General features: G+C 43.9%; 1 protein-coding gene across 1 annotated transcript in view; it reads right to left on the bottom strand.

Moving 5' to 3' along the window:
• KNG1 (kininogen 1) overlaps positions 1 to 19714 on the bottom strand; it is a 110821-nt gene extending 91107 nt beyond the window's left edge. Inside the window, exons 1-5 of the mRNA XM_029617365.1 lie at positions 19410 to 19714; positions 16368 to 16481; positions 11780 to 11867; positions 11026 to 11198; positions 6789 to 6896 (exon numbers count right to left, since the gene is read on the bottom strand). Coding sequence (XP_029473225.1) covers positions 6789 to 6896; positions 11026 to 11198; positions 11780 to 11867; positions 16368 to 16481; positions 19410 to 19598 — 672 coding nt within the window. The 5' untranslated portion in view covers positions 19599 to 19714. The remainder of the gene's footprint in view (positions 1 to 6788; positions 6897 to 11025; positions 11199 to 11779; positions 11868 to 16367; positions 16482 to 19409) is intronic.
• Between the last annotated feature and the right edge of the window lie 916 nt (positions 19715 to 20630).

Raw genomic sequence — 20630 nt, 5'->3', positions numbered from 1 at the left:
TCACTAAATATTTGTAGTGCCCGTCTCTGATGTTGAAAGTGGTCTTCTAAATATCGTCAGGGCAGATGCACCAAGTTATAGGCTCCGCGTAAGTCCAACTTGGTGAAGATTGAAATCCCATGTAGTCGATCGAATAATTCTGAAATCAAGGGCAGCAGATATTTGTCCTTGCGAGTAATTGCATTTAGACTGTGGTAATTGATACACTGTCTTAAGGATCCGTCTTTCTTCATAACGAAGAAGAACCCTGCACCATGGAGAGAGGTAGAGGGGTGAATGCACCCCTTCGCAAGGTTCTCCTGGATGTATTCTGTCATGGCCTTGGTCTCGGAAAGAGACAGAGGATAAATACGCCCTCGGGGAGGCATGGTTCCAGGTAGAAGGTCGATAGGAAAATCAAACCTCTGAAGAGGTGGTAGGAGGTCCGCCTTTTGCTTTGAGAATACGTCCTCAAAATCTGCATTGGGGGCAGGTATACCTGAAGAAATAGTCACCAGGGAAACCACAGGTGGTGATGTAACTTTACGTAGACAAGTCTGATGGCAGGTGGAGCCCCATTCCATCAACTGAAGTGAACCCCAGTCAAATTGTGTGTGTGTGTGGGTGTGTGTGTGTGGGGGGGGGGGGGGGGTGACATTGTAGCCAAGGTAGTCCCAGAACTACCAGGTGGATGGATTTCTCCAGTACTAAAAGTTTGATTTCTTCGGAGTGAAGAGCACCAGTACAAAGTTGAACTGGCTCGGTAGAATAGGAGATTCAGCCGGGTAATGGTTCTCCATAAATTGAAGCAATGCACAAGGAAGTCTTGAGAGGTCGGGTTTTGATTCCTAAAAGTTGAACTAGGGTCCTTGAGGATAAAATTACCTCTTGCTCCGGTATCCACCAGAACAAGAACAGGAAATGATCGAGAGTCCCAGATTAAGGTAACAGGTACAGATAATTGGGGGGCCAGAGATGTTGCACCCAAGTTCAGGATCCCCACTGAACTTAGGCCAGGAAGTTTCCCGGACGGACGGGGCAAGTCTGTAGATGATGACTGGGTGCTCTGCAGTACAGACACAGGCCTGTTTGTCTCCTCCGGAGGCGCTCTTCCGGGGACAGCCACCCATGATCCAATGCATAGATTCATTCATCTTGGCCACCACAGAAGTCCAACCAGTGGTAGGGTTGGTATTAGGTGGCGAATGGGAGCGAACCCGAGAGAGTTTACTGGGAATCCGGTTCTCCTGGTGATGCTCTTGGAGACGATGATCAATTCGGCCTGCTAGATCAATAAGATCCTCGAGAGAGGAAGGGAGCTCCCAAGCGGCCAATTCATCCTTCAGCTGCAAGGAGAGTCCATCCAAATAAATCGCTTGCAGGCAGTCCTCTTGCCAAGCGAGTAAAGACGCTAAGGTCCAGAATTTGATGGTATAATCGAAGATGCTTCTTTGTCCTTGACACAGATGTAGCAAATTGGTGCTTGCCACAGCATGCCGCCCAGGGTCATCAAAGGTTCGCCGGAATACAGTCACGAGCCGAGACAATTCCTGTAGGAGGGAAGCCGATTGCTCCCATAAGGGAGAAGCCCACGCCAGCGCCTTCCCTTCTAGGCGAGACAAAATGAAGGTGACTTTTGTCAGATCATCTTGAAAGATGAAGGGCTGAGGAGCGAACTGCATGTAGCATTGGTTAATAAACTCTCTACACAATTTAGAGACTCCGTTGAAATGAGGCGCTGCTGGCAGGGCTAATAAAGCTCTGGGAGTGGAAGTGGACGGTTGTGATGAAGAGGAAGCCTTCACTGGAACTGGAGTAATAGACATGGCATCTAGTCGTAAGTGCAGATGCTCTAGTGAGGCGGACAGAGCCTTCAGAAACTGCTGCTGGTCTTGTACCTTTGAAGCCAGGCCAGGAATGGCCTGGAGGGCACGTGGCTCCACCAAGTCCATGGCCTTTGCAATCTGTTGCGCCGGAGGTTGACCCTTGGGCCAAGGTGGGATTGGTGCTACCTGTAGGAAGGGTCCTACGGGTCCCCACCATTGACAGGCAGAGAGGGCTGAAGGACAGAGGCCGGCTGGCGCTTCACCAATACCAGCCCTCGTTCCCCGCGGATTGAGCTTTTGGGTGCCAGGGCTGGCTGGACTTAGGTGGCCTCTGTATGTAGTCATTGATGGATGATCGAATTCAGCCTGGAGGCAGCAACAGGGAGGAGTAACAGTCTATACTGGATGAGGCAGAGTCCTGGGAACCCGGGCACCAATAGGATCAAAATCAGACAGGGGATGCCCGAGCAAGAGCAGGCCAAAACCTGAATTGGCCAATTCCAGGATGTAGACTGAAGGAGCATCGTAGAGCAGGCTAGGTTCAGGGCTGGCGGCAAACAGAGAGTAGTGGCAAGCAGGCTGAGGTCTGGACGAGGAGAGAGTCAAGGCTTAGTCGAACAATGCAGTGATCAGGGCTGGAGAGTAGCAACAGAGTAGTCAGGCAATGCAGAGGTCCAGGGCTGGAGAGAAGCAATAGAGTAGTCAGGCAATGCAGATGTCCAGGGCTGGAAAGAAGCAATGAAGTAGTCAGGCAATGCAGAGGTCTGGGGCTGGAGAGAGGCAACGAAGTAGTCAGGTAATGCAGAGGTTCGGGGCTGGAGAAAGGCAACGAAGTAGGCAATGCAGAGTCAAACCATGAAGTCAATCCGAAGGAAGGTTGAAGATCAGGAACACAGGAACAAGGAAACAGGAATGGAGTCAGGAGAGTTGGGAACCAGGAACACGAGGAGGCAACGAGTGCTCGATAAGCGAGGAGACCTGTTGCAAAGGCATAGCTAGGGAGCGGAGCCCAGGCTTAAGTACCGGTGCTCCTTTAATATCATCAGGGGCCACGGTTCTCTTCCCGCCGCGGGCCTTACTTAAGACTCAGTGATGTGCGCTCGCGCCTAGGGAGAGGCGCATCACCGAGGAGCAGCGTCTCTCCGCCGGCCACACGGAGAGGCCCGACTCGGAGCACCAGGAGCTGAGAAGGGTCCAGAGGTTGCAGAGTCTGTAGCTAAGCTGGTGGCACCAGGAGCAGCCCGAGGACGGAGCCAGCGGTCTACTGCCACTAGAGACATGGGACCGGGACCAGGATTAGCTTGAAAGAGGTGAGGGGGCTAGGATGCGGGTCTGCCGCGGTTGGCGCAAGTAACACCACCTTGTCACAAACCTCCTCTTTCACTTCTCTCAGTGCACTTGTTTCCTTTTGCAGCTCTTGGACTCTGGCAGCCTGATCCTCCATGTGCTGCTCTGCCTCGTCCATGCGAGAGTCAGTTTCATTCACTTCTCCCCTTAATTCGCTTATAGCCTCCAGCATCTCATTCTTAATTGATGCAACATCTCTCTTAAGTTCTTTGAACCAGGCTGTCATCTCTTCGCGTGCAGAACTCTCCCCTTCCATGCTTTCTGTGCATGCATGTTCACTCTCCTCCGACGAGCAAGAGGGAGGGATTCATTACCCAGGCCACTCTCGAGGTCGCAGTTGCTGCAAAGTAACTTTTTATTTCAGCTGCTTTCTTTCTTCTTGACATATTAGCTCAGCTATTTAGGCACTGATTTCCCAGGGGTATGGGCTCTCAACTTTCCTGCAAACTGCTTATTTTAATGTTTATGCAGAGCTTATGGGTCAGGCATCCATCTTAGCCCATGATGTCACTTCCCCTCCCCTCCGAGGTATCAGTTGTTAAAGACATGATTGCAAATGTTCTATCTCACTATTTGTCCCTCCTACTAAACAATTCCCGCATGATTTAGGATACTGGTAAATATAGTAGTGTCTGGGGAATACCTGAAAAGCTACTGAGCAAATGTAGCAGTGGCCAGCTACAGTCCTGTAGAGCCCCAAACAGGTCTGGTTTGGAGGATATCCACAATGAATATGCATGAGGTAGATTTGCACGTGCTGCCTCCACTGTATGTAAATCTATCTCATGCATATTCATTATTAATATCCTGAAAACCAGACCTGTCGGTGGCTCTTAAGGTCTGGAGTTGTCCACCCCCTGAGCAAATGCATGGCACAATTGGGAACCTATTGACAAAACACACTTGAGAGAGTACACTCTTCATTTAACTCTCTTCACTTGGGGAGTAGAGAACCATGCCTCATTCTACAGTTAAGGAGCCAGCTATTTTCAAGACTATGAGGCACAGCCAGAAGTGGCTTTAATCTCCTGGCCACTCATAGGCATTTGGACAGCCAACTGCCCCTTTCTGAATTTGCAGCCTACCAGGGGAAGTCCCCTTCTGAAGTCACAGCCAACTCTGAGGGAGTCCCCAACACCACCCATGTGATGACATGTCAGCCGGCCCTAAATAATGACACAGTTACACAGGAGCAGCCACTGAAGCATACCTCTTGTGGGTCCCCCACCCCCATGTTGATCACCGCTATGAAGTTACTTAATCTGCCTATTGGGAAATCTGCCCTGGGTACAGCTGGTAGCTTCCTACAATAGCTGCGTCTAGAATTGTGTGCATTTATAACTTTTGTAGCATTTTCAAATACGCTGCAACTGCAGAATAAATGAACTAGTTAGACCTATAAATATCTTATTTATTTAAAAATATTGTATTCCTCAACTTCCATACAGATAGTGTTGTTCAGTGCTAAAAGTAGTGAGGTCAGAATTCATCGAAGCGATGAATGAGAAGGTTATCTGGGTAAAGCTATCTGGATGACTTTAACTAGATATTCAGCAGAAATAATCCAGTTTAATGTTCTGCCGAATATACCTGAAAATGACGGGAGGTGGGTGGCACCTTATAGATTAACCAATTTATTGAAGCATGAGCTTTCAAGGACAGTCCTCTTCGTCAGATGAAGTGGACTCTGTCATAGAAAGTTCATGCCTCAATAAATTAGTCTACAAAGTGCCTCCTAACTCCTGTCATTTTTGCTACACAAGATTAACATGGCTATCCCTCTGATGAATATATCTGGTTAGAGTTATCCGTATAAAGTTATCCAGATAACTTTAGGAAAGATATTCTCTGACCAGATTTACCCAGCTTGATTTATATGGCTATCACTGAATGTTTGTTGTTTTGTGTGTCTTTTTGTTTATTTAAAATGTAAAAGTTCTACAAAAAAGCAGAATAAAACAAAATGTCAGCCCCAAAATGTCCCAAAAAAGCGTCTCCCAGTCCTTCCTCATGATTCCCCTCAACCCCTGAATCCTTTTACCATGGAAGCAGGAGCAATATCTGAATCCTCCGCCCTAAATCCCTGGTTGCTCTTGCCCTGCCAGTACTACGATAAAAAAAATGGTGCCAGTGGACAAAGGCTAGCGGCATTTTTAATTTATTCCATGCAAAATGGTGCCAGCACCATTTTTAATCTTGCCTTACAAAATGGCATTGGCTAGGCCTAGGCCAGCATAGTTATGTACAGATGAAATTAAAAAATAGTGCTGGCCTCAGCCAAGTTTATTCCTGCCCTATGAAGAACCTCAAAGTGAGAAAAGAATTCGGAGAGACCGGGAGTGGTTCGTTTTTTCTGTGGCAGCATAACAAAAGAAATGAAAATATATGAAATTTCGTTCATTTTTCTTTTGTTTCATTTTAAAAACATTGAAACAAAATGGGAAATTTTGTTAAAATTTTCCATTTTGTTTCAAACGAATGCACAATGCTTTTTGTAGTCCCCTCACTCCATATGTTTTGAGGGCTATAAGGAAGCTTTATGTTTAGATTTTTATTTCCTTTCTGATTATGCATGCTTCATTTCTTATTCAAGTTCTGTTCTTGGAATATAATTGAGTATGCTGCATAAGTAAAAATGATTTAAAAAAAAAAAAAAGAATGATAAAGGGGGATTTTAAGGATTGTGTTTACTTTTATTTGCTGACTGAAATATCTGGGGGGTTTTGTATGCTGGTATTGCTATTGTAATCTAATTTCATCTGCAGGGTTATGGAGAAAATATATGCAGAAATCATAGCCTCCATGCAATCAAGAAACTTATTATCACTGTTTGTTAACAGAGCAGGACTTTCCAAACCTATGCTGGGGAGCGCACAGCTAGTCGGTTTTCAGGATATCTACAATGAATATGCACGAGATAAATTTACATATCATGGAAACTCAGTATATGCAATTTTATCTCATGCATACTATTGTGGATATCCTGAAAACCCGACTGGCTGTGGGATCCCCAGGACAAGTTTGGGAAGCACTGTAATGGAGGTCTCTGATCTGTGAAATTCAGAAGTGTGAAAAATCATAGAGCAGGCGTGACCAACTTTAGTTCTCAAGAGTCACAAACAGGTCAGGTTTTCAGGATATCCACAATGAATATACAAGAGATAGATTTGCATGCATTTTCTCCATTGTATGGAAATCTATCTCATGCATATTCATTGAGGATTTCCTGAAAACCAGACCTGTCTGTGTCTCTCAAGGACCGGAGTTGGCAACCCCTGACATACAGGAATAAATCCTAGAGGAAGAGAGTTGAATTTCATTCAGTCCTTGCTGCCCATGCCTTAAATATGGCCCATAGGATACAGTTGGCTTGAAAAAGTGACTTGTCAGAGAACTAATGGGGCAAAGTGATTGTTTTGACTCAATGTGGTTACCCCTGCCATGGACGGTGTTTATCTTTGGGTTGGTGAACCTCCTCTGCTCCCATTTTAATCAGGCTCTTTTGCTACACTGGTGTGTTAAATATGTGGGCACGTAGTCTCTGTGACACAGGCCATGCTTCAAATTACAGCTAACAGCAATGATAAAAACAACATTATAACCAGTCTAAGTCATTTCTTCACAAATATCACTTACACCATTCTCCTGGTGCTTGCAGAATGGATTTAATTCCAGAAAGTCATTCTTGGAGCAATTTGTTTCCTTGACTAAATAATCAATTACATATATCCATCCAGCCACCACCTAAAAAAAAAAGATAAAATTCATATAATTTTCATTAGGACTCCCTGAAGTTCTAAACCGATTGCATATATTACTTGGCACCTTATATGAATGTCTGAACATGCTGCAACACTTATTGTTTTCCTGAGATGTTTCGTATTCTTACTTTATATTCTTGCCTAGTTTTACCTCATATTCTTAACTATTGTTGATTTATTCCAAGTTTAGACCTATTCTGCATTTTTATCTTGTTTGCTCCTATTGCTGATTTATATAAGTTTACTCCTTCTTCAGACTAGAATTGTTAAGATGTTACACCCACGGATCTCTGTTGTTATGCTCAGGCTAGTGAACCCTTGGGCCGACGGGAGGATGGTATACCTTAGGAGGATCCTTAGGGTCTCCCGTCGGGTGGCGAAGCAAGACAGAAGATGTGACCGGCTGACCCTCGGCACTGGAGACTGAGGCAACTGTGGTGAAGACGAAGAGTCAAGACATCGGAGAAGCCAACTGGATCTTCGCCTCTGGAAGCCCGCGGTCCCCACAGGAGAAGCCCGTAGGCACCCGGGCCGCTGGGACTTAGGTGGGCCCTTGGACACGATGGTCCAGAAGAAGTCCAAGGTCAAGTGCCAGAGGGTCGTCGCTTACCAGTCCGAGATCACACACCAAGGGATCGCCGCTTGCCAGTCCGAAGTCATACACCAGGAATCACCGCTTGCCAATCCGAAGTCAGGAACCAAGGAATCAATGAGATGAGACAGGAACCAGGAAGCAAGGATCCAAAGCAAAAGAAGACTCACCGAAGCAAGCAGACTCGAACAATGCTGGAAGCTGTTGCCAAGTCAAGGAATGAGCAAAGGAAGTCTCCTTAAATACTTCCTCTGCTCTGGCTCATTGGAAACAGTGCAGGCACTTAAAGGGACGAGGTCCCTTTAAATTCAGAAAGGAGGCGCGGCCTCGCGCCTAAGATGGTGACGGCCATCTTGGATTCCCAGCCCGCGGGGGAAGCCGCCTGACGCCGCAAGGAGGCGTCGGGCGGCTGAGGGTGATAAGCAGTCTGAGGGTGATAAGCAGAAGTGTAGTCCAGGGTGACGTCGAACTTCTGGCAGAGGGCTCTCCAGAATCTGGCAGTGAATTGTGGGCCTCGGTCCGAGAGGATGCTTCTGGGTAAACCATACAGTCTAAAAATGTGCTGGACGAACAGCTGGGCCAACTGTGGTGCGGACGGCAACCCTGGAAGGGGCATGAAGTGTGCCATTTTGCTAAACCGATCAATGACCACCCATATGACAGTGTTCCCACTGGATGACGGCAGATCGACCACGAAGTCCGTCGCAAGATGGGTCCATGGTTCTGAGGGAGCGGGTAGTGGCTGAAGCAAACCTGGTGTCGAACCTGGAATCCTCTAATGACGGGCACATGACTGGCAGGACTCTACATAAGATCGGACATCCTTGTTGACCTTAGGCCACCAGTAGTATCGGCGAAGGGTTTTTGTAATGTCCGATATTGTCCCGGATGACCGGAGCAATGGGAGTCATGAGCCCACGCCAGGACTTGTTTTCACAGGTGCAGCAGAACCAGAGTTTTCCCAGGAGGGATGGCCGTGGTGGCGTCAGCAGGACACGTGATGGCTCGAAGATGAACTGGGGATCCTCTGATGTTTCTGTAGTCTCGAAGACACGGGACAAGGCGTCGGCCTTAAGATTCTTCCCGGCTGGTCTATAGCATAGGACAAAGTTGAAGCGGGTGAAGAATAACGCCCAACGTGCCTGTCGAGGAGTGAGTCGCTGTTCTCGATGCAGGTACTCAAGATTTTTATGGTCCGTGTAGACCATAAACTGGTGTTGTGCCCCTTCTAGCCACGGACGCCATTCTTCTAGGGCCACTTTAATGGCTAGGAGCTCCTTTTCGCCAATGGCGTAGTTCCGCTCTGCTGGAGAGAACTGGCGAGAGAGGAAAGCACACGGATGTAGCTTGTGGTGTTTCGAAGTCTGGCTCAGAACGGCCCCTATGCCTTCTGAGGATGCGTCCACTTCAATGACGAACGGCCGTTGCGGATCCGGATGGCGAAGGCACGGCTGTTGCAGGAATGCCTCTTTGAGTCTGAGGAAGGTGGCCTTCACTCCCAGAGGCCAATTTTTGGGGTCCGCACCTTTCCGGGTCAAGACTGTCATTGGGTCAACAATGGACGCATAGTGGGGAATAAAGGATCGGTAATAATTGGCGAAACCCAAAAACCTTTGGAGTGCCTTCAGTCCGGACGGTTGTGGCCATTCCCAAATGGCTTTTAGCTTCTGGGGGTCCATATGGAATCCCTCACTGGAGACAATATACCCCAGGAAGGGCAGGGACTCCCGCTCAAAAAGGCACTTTTTGAGTTTCGCATAGTCTGTTTTCCCTTAAACGTTGTAGTACCTAGACGACGTGCTGATGGTGCATGGTCAGGGAATCTGAGAAAATCAAAATGTCATCCAGGTACACGACCACACACCGATACAAGAGGTTGCGGAATATCTCGTTCATGGTGTTCTGAAACATCGCTGGGGCATTACAGAGCCTGAACGGCATCACTAGATACTCATAGTGGCCGTCTCGGGTGTTGAAGGCCATCTTCTATGCGTCACCCTCCTTGATGCGAATCAGATTATAGGCCCCTCAGAGATCCAACTTGATGAAGACCCTTGCACCTAGCAGATGATCGAAGAGCTCGGAGATGAGGGGCAAGGGGTACCGGTCCTTGACCGTTATTGCATTCAGGCCCCGGTAGTCGATGCAAGGGCGAAGGGTTCCGTCCTTCTTCCCAACGAAGAAGAACCCAGCCCCCCTGGGGACGTTGACTTATGAATGAAGCCCCTTTCCAGATTCTCTTTGATATATTGAGTCATGGCTTGCGTCTCCGCAGGCGAAATGGCATAGGTGCGTCCCCAGGAGGCTCAGTGCCAGGGAGGAGGTTGATGGCACAATCAAATGGCCGATGAGGCGGAAGTTATCTCGGCCTTTTGCTTGGAGAAGACATCCACGTACGAAGCATAGGAGGCCGGCAGGCCCTGAAGGCTGGTGAGGGCGGTGGAGCATGAGACTGGAATCACCGATTGGAGGCAATTGCCGTGACAATTTGGCCCCCAGTGGGATAGCTGCAAGGTTTTCCAGGAACACGAACTGGGGACCGTGTTCCTGGAGCCAGGGGAGGCCCAAGACGACAGGGTGTATGGAATGCTCCAAGATATGGAAGGGCATCCGCTCACGGTGGAGGAGTCCAACCCTCAACTGGACGGGTTCCGTGATGTGTGTCACATGTCCCGGGAGGGGATTACCTTGGATCGAGGAGATGACCAATGGAGCTGGAACACGGACCTGTGGAATCTTCAAGTGCTCCACCAGGCTCTTCATAATGAAATTGCCGCCGGCGCCAGAGTCTACCAGAGCTAACATGTGGAATTCACCGGCCGCAGACGTTAGCGCCACTGGTAGGGTTAGTGGAGGTGCAGGTGAGGTTAGGCCCAGGATGAGACCTCCTTCAGGTCTTAGGGCCCAGGAGTTTCCCGGTCGCGCCGGGCATGTGGCTATTTGATGGCTCGCCATGCCGCAGTTAAAACAGAGTCCCTCCTTTATTCGCCGCCAGCGCTCTTGCATGGAAAGTCTCCCACAGCCCAATTCCATGGGCTCTTCAGCCGGTGTTCGTGACCGAATGTTAGTACAGCACCATGTAGCCGGCTAAGTCAGAATGTAAACAGCTAACTGGAGCTGAATTTCGGCCTCCTTAAAGGCAGAGGCAGAACAGGGTTAACTGACCAGTTCGTTTTTTATTTAAGAAAATAAACCATGATTGAAGACACAAAGCCCACCACTGGAAAACAAAATTTCTTCTTCTCAACATGTGGTGTGACATCGTCAGTTAAACTAAAACTCAGTGGAAAGTTAATTCAGCTTTTTATTGCTTCTGGACCCTTCTGTTTCCTGCTATATTTTGACTCTGAGACTCAGAGAAAAGTATTTGTAAATAAGTTGTAAATAAGTTGTTCTCCCGATTTGGCTACCTTTGGGGGTAACTTTTACGGCAATGCAGTGCAATGTATTCACATGCTGGTGGTCTTACCCCCGCTCTCCCCCTGGAGCTGCAAGGCTAAATTAAGTGTGAAATACAAACCTGCCTGGTAGCATTGTTTATCTCTCCAAACTCAAAAAGAAAGGGGTGTTCGCTCTCATTATTGAATTTCTGAACGGCAGATCTCAAAGGCACCAGAAGGTCTGAACTGTTGACTGGAATGCTCTGTGGACATCCGAGACACGGTGTGTGTGCGATGACCACAGGGCTTTCAGCTGAAAGAAAAACAAAAACAATACTGAAACGGTGTCAGTGTTCCCAATTCTGAGTTTTCTGATCCTAGTGGACAAAATGGTTTAACAAGATGTGAAAACAAGTCTTTGGCTTTATTTGGTAGTGAGCTGGGAATAGAGCATTAATCATATATTGGGATAAGAGCCGGTGACTCTTGATAAATTCTTTTTAGTTTTTTCTACCGTTGCTGCCTATAATCCTTGCTACGGAGCACTAGTAATGAAGATGTCAGTGTAAGTCTCCCATCTGCTACTGATTCTCTGTCTAGTGACTCTGAGCAAGTGCCAGTTTTCCAAATCTAGCAGTATTAACAAAGTTCCTTATCCCCACTTCCTTTGAAAATTATTTATTTACTCCAGGTGATACAATACACTGCAAGCCTTTCATGTAGATTGTATTGAGATACTATTGATATGAAAATTGTTGCTATTATAATACTATTAATGGTGAAACAGAAAAGAAATAGAAACGTTAAAAAAAATGCTCCTTGATTCTTATAGCTGTAATGTTTTGTAATTATTTGCTGTGTGGGTTTTCCTCGTTACATTCTTGCATACAGTACCTGGGATAATATTGCAGTCCTGATGGAGAATATTGTCAATTTTCTCAGGTTTATTGATGTAAACCTGGGCTGTACACTGGCCTCTTTGCTAGAAAGACAAAGCAAAACATCTTATGTTTATTGTATTTATTGTGTCAATCACTAATTAAGGCATTGAAGATAGCCATTTCATAGTTACCAACGATATATGCCTTCTGTATGCATTTCTGTCAAACCCAATCCCCTATTTAATAACAAAAAGAAACTGAATGGGTTGTATGTGAAATTTTGAGTTAATGAAATACATGCTGTGTCCTAAAACCAGGCAACGTGCAAGGTAGGAGGCACGGACAGACCTTTAATTTTTTTTTTTCTGGATCTGAAAGTTACCTCTTGATCCATTTGAGCTTCCAGCTCATTTGGAACCATCTTCCATTGGGCAACAACTTAATTTGCAACAACTCAAATTTTTTTTCCCTGCCCTATTTTATATTCCTCTTTCAATTCATTTGACCTGGTCATTGCAACGACAATCCTCAGACAGGGGACGATGCAAAAGGGCTTTCTCTGTATTCTGGCATGTGGGCCCTGTTCGGCCACTAGGTGTCACTGTTGTGCAATGACTGGAGCTTCCTCCTTCCAGGATCTCTGAATGTTGCTCCCTCAGCAGCCATAGTTCTGGCTGGCTTGGAGAATGGAAAACCTGAGTCAAGTCCTCCACAAAACAATGCAGAGCACTTCCGTGAGCTATTGGGCTGTGCTAGCCTGGAAATGTAATTTTAATTGTAAGAGAAAGATATATATTACATGATAGGCAATCTAGATACAAGTTGTACTCCCCATAAAAGAATCCCAAAGATCATCTAATGCGGGACTTCCCAAACCTATCCTGACCTGCCCTACAGGTAGTCATGTTTTCAGGATAGCCACCATGAATATGCATGAGATATATTGTGGATATCCTGATTGACTGGTTGTGGGAAGCCCTGATCTACTGTGGTTTCTTTCCAGCATCATCCCTCCATCCCCCCCCACCCCATCTCCGGGTGGCTCTTTCCCAAACTTGCATGCCACATGTTCCTGGGGTAATAAGAGTGAGGCCTTATGTGTAACTGAGAGCTAGCCTGGAGATTCACAATGGAAATGAACTGGTGTAAACAATCCCAGTGATAAGTTCTCAACCTGTTCCGGAGATGGAAATTCTACCGATGGAGAGCAGTATTTTATCCCCATTAAGTGGAGAGGTAAACATTAAAAATGTGCACCTGGAATGTATTGTTACTGAATCAAGCCTTGTTGGGTTTTTTCTACTTTGGCTTATGGAAGAAATAATAAAAAGTGTCCTTGGCAATTATAATGCATCACCAAAGCTGGAAGTTAAATATTCCACGAGAAAGAAATCACACGTTTAGAGGAGCTCATACGAGGGATTAAAAGGAAAGAATGTCTTGGTAATATTATACATTAATTCAGACAAAATTCTTATTTAAAATATATACAGATCACCCAAAGAAAGAGAAAAAAATAACTTCAGGAAAGAGCACAAAGTGTAAACATTTACCAAGCTCTCAATCACTGGTCAAAAAATCTCCTTAAATATGCTATATAAATCTTCAGGTGAATGTTCAAAACAGACTTCAAGTAAACAAAAAAAAAGTTTTTAAACAAATCACTTTACCTCTGCATTATGTCTAAACTCCAGATGGTCCTGAATGCCACAGCAAGAATTCTCACCAACACCAAAAAAAAAGACCACATTACCCCGATCCTACAGCACCTCCATTGGCTTCCCATTAAATACAGGATTCAATTCAAAAGCAGCATGATGATTCATAAGGCCCTACATAACATCTCCCCACTTAACTTAACCTTCCAGCTCCAACTACACACGTCTAAAAAGCCGACGAGAAGAGCATACCAAAACAGATTGACCACCCAACCCGCAAAATCCTCCCTGAGAAAACACGCCCTATCCACAGCGGGCCCGTCACTCTGGAACTCGCTACCACCAGACCTCCGCCTTGAGCCATGCCATACCACTTTTAAAGTGAAACTCAAGACTTGGCTCTTCCTACAAGCATTTCCAGAGAGCTAAGATCAAGAAATAATCTACCCTCCTGTCCTATAGCATCAATGTAATGTTTATCTGCCTTATTTATTATTTGCTTAATTTAATTTATGTATTCAAAGTTGAACTTAGTTTGTTATCTACCTATTATAGATCAATCGTTTGTTATGTTTCACGTAACTCCATATAAATCGTTTAATATGTTTCATGTAATTCCATATAAATTCGTTTGATATGTTCCTTGTAAACCGCCACTCGGCGGTAGTTATTTCAGTTACCTGTGAACCGGAGTGATATGTATTTTATACAGGAACTTTCGGTATATAAAAATAAATAAATAAATAAATAAATAAATAAATAAATAAATAAATAAACAAACTGCAGGAACTGGAGAGTAACAAAGAAACGCGCTGGAACAAAAGCAGACATGGCCAACATTTTGCTACAGAAGCAGTATCAGGGCACTTTATAACCTTCAAAATGATAAACCATCTGGAAGGTATCAAATCTGAGGGTTTTTTTTACACTATTTATAAAGTCAGATATTCTCCTAGTCAAATGTGTCCTAAATAGATTTCCATAGCAAACATTTGTCGTTGACTGTAGTCAATTGTAAGATACAGCCATTCTTTTCTGTAGAAACTGTGCATGACATTGCCGACATGCTGGTTTGGTGTTCTGGATAGTGCTATGCACCCCAGTCATTCCATTTATAGCACAAGTTAATCTCAGGGTTTTGCTTGGTTCTGTTCAAATATCTCATTTATTCATCTGTGCTGGAAAAAAGTGCCTTTTACATTTTACACAGGTTTCCTACACACACAGGTCACAACAGAAAGGATGTTCTATACTTTATGTGGGTAATTTTCAAAGCCCTGGCAGTTCTAAAAGTGCACCCATAACTTAGTTCCATGCGTGATGAGGAGAAGGGGCAGAGTCGGGAGTGGAGCCAGCACATATGCATGCACTCTCTGATTTTTTAAAAAATGTGCACGGAAGTGTGTGTGTATATGTTGTGCCCTCTGAAAAGGACATGTGACTTTATGCCAGTGAATGTGTGCACATGCTTGGCCAATTACCCGAGGATTTTTAAAGAAATTTACATGTGAAAATACTAGGTAAGATACACATAGATTATACTGCCATGTGGGCAGTTTGAGCATTCCGCTCTACGTGTTTATTCTTCTGTAGGTTTCATATCACAACGCTTCTGCCTCTCCATTTTGGCACCAATGTGTCAAAATTTCTAAATTTTTTTCTTTCTCCATTTTATGAATAATAAAAATGAAAGCAGATGTCTGTGTTTTGTACATCACTCCGTGGTCCACGTGCACTGGCTGTGACATCATTTGCTACATCTGTTGTGTTAAAATGATTCCCTCTGGGACTCAGTGTGCCGTACCCTGAACTTGGCCAGTAGATGCCACTGTTGTGTGATGGCCAAGGCTCTTTCCCTCCCAAGAGCTGGAATGACTACCTCTCCAGTGCTCCTACCCTCTATTCTATTGCCATTACTTATCATTTCTGTAGCACCACTAGATGTACACAGCATTATCTCTGATCCATGGAGCTTAGAATTGAATCAAGACACGCAGACAAAGCAAATAAGGGATTTCTTGAAATGTATTTATTATAATGATCACAGTTAAAACTGAGACGGCCAAGTTTAGGAAAAAACCAGGGATTAAGATTGAAAAGCAATGTTCAAAAGGTGAGGCTTTAGGCAGGACTAGAATATAGCCAGAGAGGAGACGTGATGCATCAGCTTGGGAAGGCTTTTCCAGGTATATAGTACAGCAAAGTATTACGTGCAAAGTCTGACATCAGCAGTGGAAGAGAAGGACACAGAGCAGTTTGCCTGATAAATGGAGCTCACGAGAAGGGGGGGGGGGGGGGGGGGAGATAAGAGAGAAGAAGTGAGGATAAGCAGAAAACTGAAGTCATCTGCCTAAGGAGCAGGATCCGCAACCAAGGATCAAACTCAAGTCTCTTGCATGTCAGAGCTGCTACTAGGTCAGCACTGTTATGTCACATGCTAATAAAAAGCACAAGAACATAAGATATGCCATACTGGGTTAGACCAAGGGTCCATCAAGCCTCGTATCCTGTTTCCAACAGTGGCCCATCCAAGTCACAAGTACCTAGCAAGTACCCAAACAAAAAATAAATCCCAGGCTACTAAAGCCGGCAACAAGCAGTGGCTGTCCATATTAATTCATAACAGTTTATGGACTTCTCCTCAAGGAACTTTTCCAAACCTTTTTTAAACCCAGCTACACTAACTGCCTTCACCACATCTTCTGGCAATGAATTCCAGAGCTTAATTGTGCATTGAGTGAAAAATAATTTTCTCAGATTTGTTTTAAATGTGCTACTTGATAATTCATGGAGTGTCCCCAGTCCTTCTATTATCAGAAAGAGTGAATAACCAATTCACATTTATCCATTCAAGTGCTTTCATGATTTTGTATCACATCTGTGACCAAGTTTCTTAATGGGTGCTGTTGATAAAAAGGTGCTTTTAGAGAAGTCAAAACTTACAGCCTCAGACTCTGGTTTATAATCACATTCTTGCCACGATTTGTTACTCTGGGCTTCACATGAGGTTTCAAATACCTTGTAGCTCACAAAGTATGTATCATTGCCAACTGTAGCCTGTGGAAAAAGGGGAGGATAGTGAATTAAAAAAGCTGCACATCATCAGCTGAGGTAAAAAAACTGGCATTTTTATGTCAAATTTATTTGAATTAGCATTATTATTTTTATTTCTTGATTAACTGCAAATTAATAATACTATCTCCTCTATTTGTATCTTGAGCACACAGACAGAGCTTTCTGGAATTCAATTCCTTTAATACAGATTTTAAGTGTTTTGTGTAGCGGTGTGAAAGCTGGTGTGCAAGGTCACTAATGGATAATTTTCCCATTGTAGACTAGCCGACTTTCTTTGGGATCAATATGGGTAGTGTTGTGTAAGTGTCAGGATATTTATGCAGAATTATGTATAAATATTGGGTGCAGAGTACTCACAAAGCTGCCATGTAAATACAAAACATTTTAGTGGAAAGCCCTACATGCATTTGAAAGGAAACGAAAGAAATACATTTTCAGTGGCCCCCACAATTGAGAAGCATGGTTACAAGTAATACAGGACGATTTTTCTGCCATTCTGATGTCAAACAAATGTTAAAGTAGATAGCACTAGGTAACAGCTGATACTAAAATAATCAGCTCCTTATATACAGCAACGCAATGGTATCTCCAAATTCATAGATCAGGTGAATAGAGAATTTGAACATTGTTCAGAGAAAGAATGTAACTCACCGTCCTAGACATAAAATGATCAAATCTTTAGCTATGGTTTTGGAAGCTAATGGAAGATATTTTGAGAAAGCTGTACTTTACTTTCCAACTGAGACCATGAAATTCAAGAATATTCCCCTTGCAGCTGTAGATAAGCGCATGAGAGGAATGGAACCTTCCCATCCCTGGTTTTCAGCAGCTGAGCTGGACGTCCTATACAGTCACACACATGTTAAGGGTTTTGTTTTACTTTGTTTATAATTTTTCAAAAAACAAACTCTGATCTTGCCCTCCTTGAGGTTCAAAGAGGATGATATACTAAGCTGCGATTTGTTTTCCAGTTGGGGGCCTACACACGTTAAAGCACGCAAAATGACCTGAAAGGCAGAAAGCCACCAGCATTTCAGGTTTTTTTTAAAGCATGTTTTAACACACGTAGGGCTGGTTTCAAAATAAATCGTAAAATGGCCCCCTGGCACACAGTAAACTTTCATGGGTAATTTGCTAAATGCAACAGTTTACTAAAATTCTGAGTCAATGAGCTCTTGTGATACAATATCACGCAAAGCGGCTCGATGACTCGGAATTCAATAAAAACTGGTGTGCGAAGATGCATTTACAGGTTGGTTTCTGCCACAACAAAGCGATAGCGCCACCTCAGTAAGATTTAGTTATCTGTTTTTGGCCATTCCGGGAGCTCAGGTTCACAAACAAGTTTCTACCCAGCTCATATATTTGAGTAGAAAACTTGTGTATGAACAAATTCACAGGAACGTCTGTGAGTTAGTACATTACCTCTCTATATAATTATATTTAGAGATACAAATTCATAATCTGAAGTGTTTTCCATAGATCTTGAATTGATATATTTTTATGTTTAAAACTGTTCATTGAAAAGAATGTATATGTTTTTAACAGAAATATTTATACTAAAGGCATGGTTGTATTTGAGTAATTTACTAAAAGAATTAGTATTAAATGGACCTGCTGTTTCTAGACCTCAGTGATGATGCTACAGTCAATGCATTCAAAATAAATGCAAATAATATCATCATGAATTTAAAAATGTCGGTCAAGGAGCATTTAAGGTGCAAATTAGAGCTGGGAAAGGTTCACATGTTCCCATCACAGGAAGAATGGCAGCTGCTGTCAGATGCAGCTATCCTGTAGCTCTTGGATATTTGCTGTCTGGGATAGAAGTCTAATTTTTCTTCTGAAATAAGTTTCTGCAATATTGCAGCCTAAAAACAGCTTCAAACAGTACAAAATATCTTAAATTAAAAATATTATATCCATCAGAGAACCCTAAAGTAGGGTAGGTAACACCACTAATGTTTTAAATTATTTGAAAGATGCTTAATGTTGCAAATATATTTATTAGAAGTAGCCCCAAAATCTTTCAGTAGCTCCTTGAAAACCTCACATCTGCTGAAAAAGCAGAAAAGCAATGAATTCCTACAGAAAATGTGGAAAAAAAAATTCATGGTGCTGATATTCATTCCTCAGGTGGTTGGTTTTCCAAGTTGACCTAGTATCAGTTATGCATTGGCCCTGTGATCACCAATTGACAGTTCTGGGCATGAAAAGAAATCCCCCAAACCCAAACTATGCTACTGATCAAGGTAATAAACCCCAAAATGACCATTAGGTGAAAACTTTAGTAAGAAAGCTGGGAATACTAAACAATTATATTAAAGAAGCAATAGTTATGATACCACTCATGTATGTGGACTTTCCATTATCAGAGATTTGTGCTTTACAAGATCCACGAACATAACAATGTAATCTGTAGTGGACAGACATATACTAAGTATGCTGTCACAATGTGGCATTGAACCCGTAATCACCTATCAACATTTTCTCCCAACCAGTTAGAACCTGTAACAAGACCCATATCGTGTTCTTTCTCTGTAAAATTTTCACCCTAGTTTTGTGTCTATAGGGAACTTCCTAGAAATCAGGACCCACTTTTTGAGTGACAACAAATTCCCAGGATCCACCTCAAATTAAAATACCTTCAAAATCCAAACCAGGCTGTAATATTTTTCCACTCTTTATGGCTGTGAATGTGACACTGAGTTTCTGCAATAAGGTACCCGTTCCTGTCTCACTGTCCTTCTTTTGCTTTTTAATTTACATGGTTGACTGAGCACAGTAGAGAGTTACTCTTAACCTGCCTGCAAGTCCTTCAAGACTTATTGGGGTCCGGACCCCGGTTTTGGGAATCTCTGCCCTAAGTCATTCCGACTTTCAAGCTATGCCTCCATTTTACTCACTTACCTTAGCATCTGTAATCTGATACAGAGCAAACTGGTTGCTGTTCTTCTTCTCTGCATTGTAGCTTCTCAGCGCCATGTTCACTGCATGAAATATGATGGGGTCACTGCAGCTGGCATCTTCAGTTAGAAGTGGGTCCGCTCTACTGGAGAAAAGCTGGGAGCAAAGCAGCAGCACAGCTAAAAGCTTCATAATTAGGTTTAAGTCCCACAAAATGGTGGTGGGGGGTACCCCAACACAAGTGAAAGAGGCAGGTGGCGACAGTGGCTTAATAAAACTTTCCTGTTTTACAAATTGCAGCAGAGTAAACAAAGCGATGCCCTGGAGAGGTGGGTGAGCCAGGTCAGGCTGTTTATCCTGTTGCAGCAAGTGCAAATAGTCCAGTAAGTTTATACAAATGGACTTTTTTTGACGACACCATGTGAATGTGAAGGTCATCCATCTGGATGTGGAGAAAACAAGAACCAGCAAACATTTGCACATTGATAACTGCCTCCCTAAACAAGCAGAACATGGAAAAACTAAAGGGTGGAGGGCAATAGAACACAGGGCATTTTCTGAAACCTTTGTTTTGCTCCTGATTTCTGATGTTTGTGTCTCTTATTCTCATGTCCAAGCACAGAGTACAGGAGACCTATTTAACTAGATTAGTTCTTCCCTCACAATGCTGTTCATGATTATGATTCATTCATTTTTGACTGTTGGGAGCGTTGGGCTAGGATTTAGGACAGGCCTGAGTTTGAGATTTCCCCTCTGTCACTGACTCTCAGATGTGACATTGGGCCACTCCACATGTCTCCCTGTGGTTGGGGAATTCAGGTGGAAAGGTGGTGCTTTCTTATTCTGGCTTTCACCACATTGTAAAAAGATGCCTTTCCATGAGATGGTTTCATATGCTACTTAATGGCTTAGCTTGTCACTATCAGCAGGTGAAATACTGAAATCTTGCCTGTTTTAACCTAATTTCATTATTACTCTCTACTGTTCCCTGCATGCTTATAATAAATAATGGACTTTCTTATCAGAAGGGAGCAAATGCAATGCTTGAGAAGCTGGTTGATTTTCTCACTTCAGTTATTTGCACACTCATTTTCTGCTAGGAGTACAATTTCCAAATTCACAGAGTCCTTTATCAAATCGCGTTAGGGCAGTAATGCCAGCAATAACTAATGCATTGTGAGATGTGTATACAAATTTTGAAAATGCAGTCAAAGGAGAGAAGTG

This window comes from Rhinatrema bivittatum, chromosome 9 (assembly GCF_901001135.1).
Source record: "Rhinatrema bivittatum chromosome 9, aRhiBiv1.1, whole genome shotgun sequence".
NCBI lineage: Eukaryota > Metazoa > Chordata > Amphibia > Gymnophiona > Rhinatrematidae > Rhinatrema > Rhinatrema bivittatum.
Note: the sequence above shows the minus strand (reverse complement) of the source record. Positions and strands in the feature narration are given on the sequence as shown.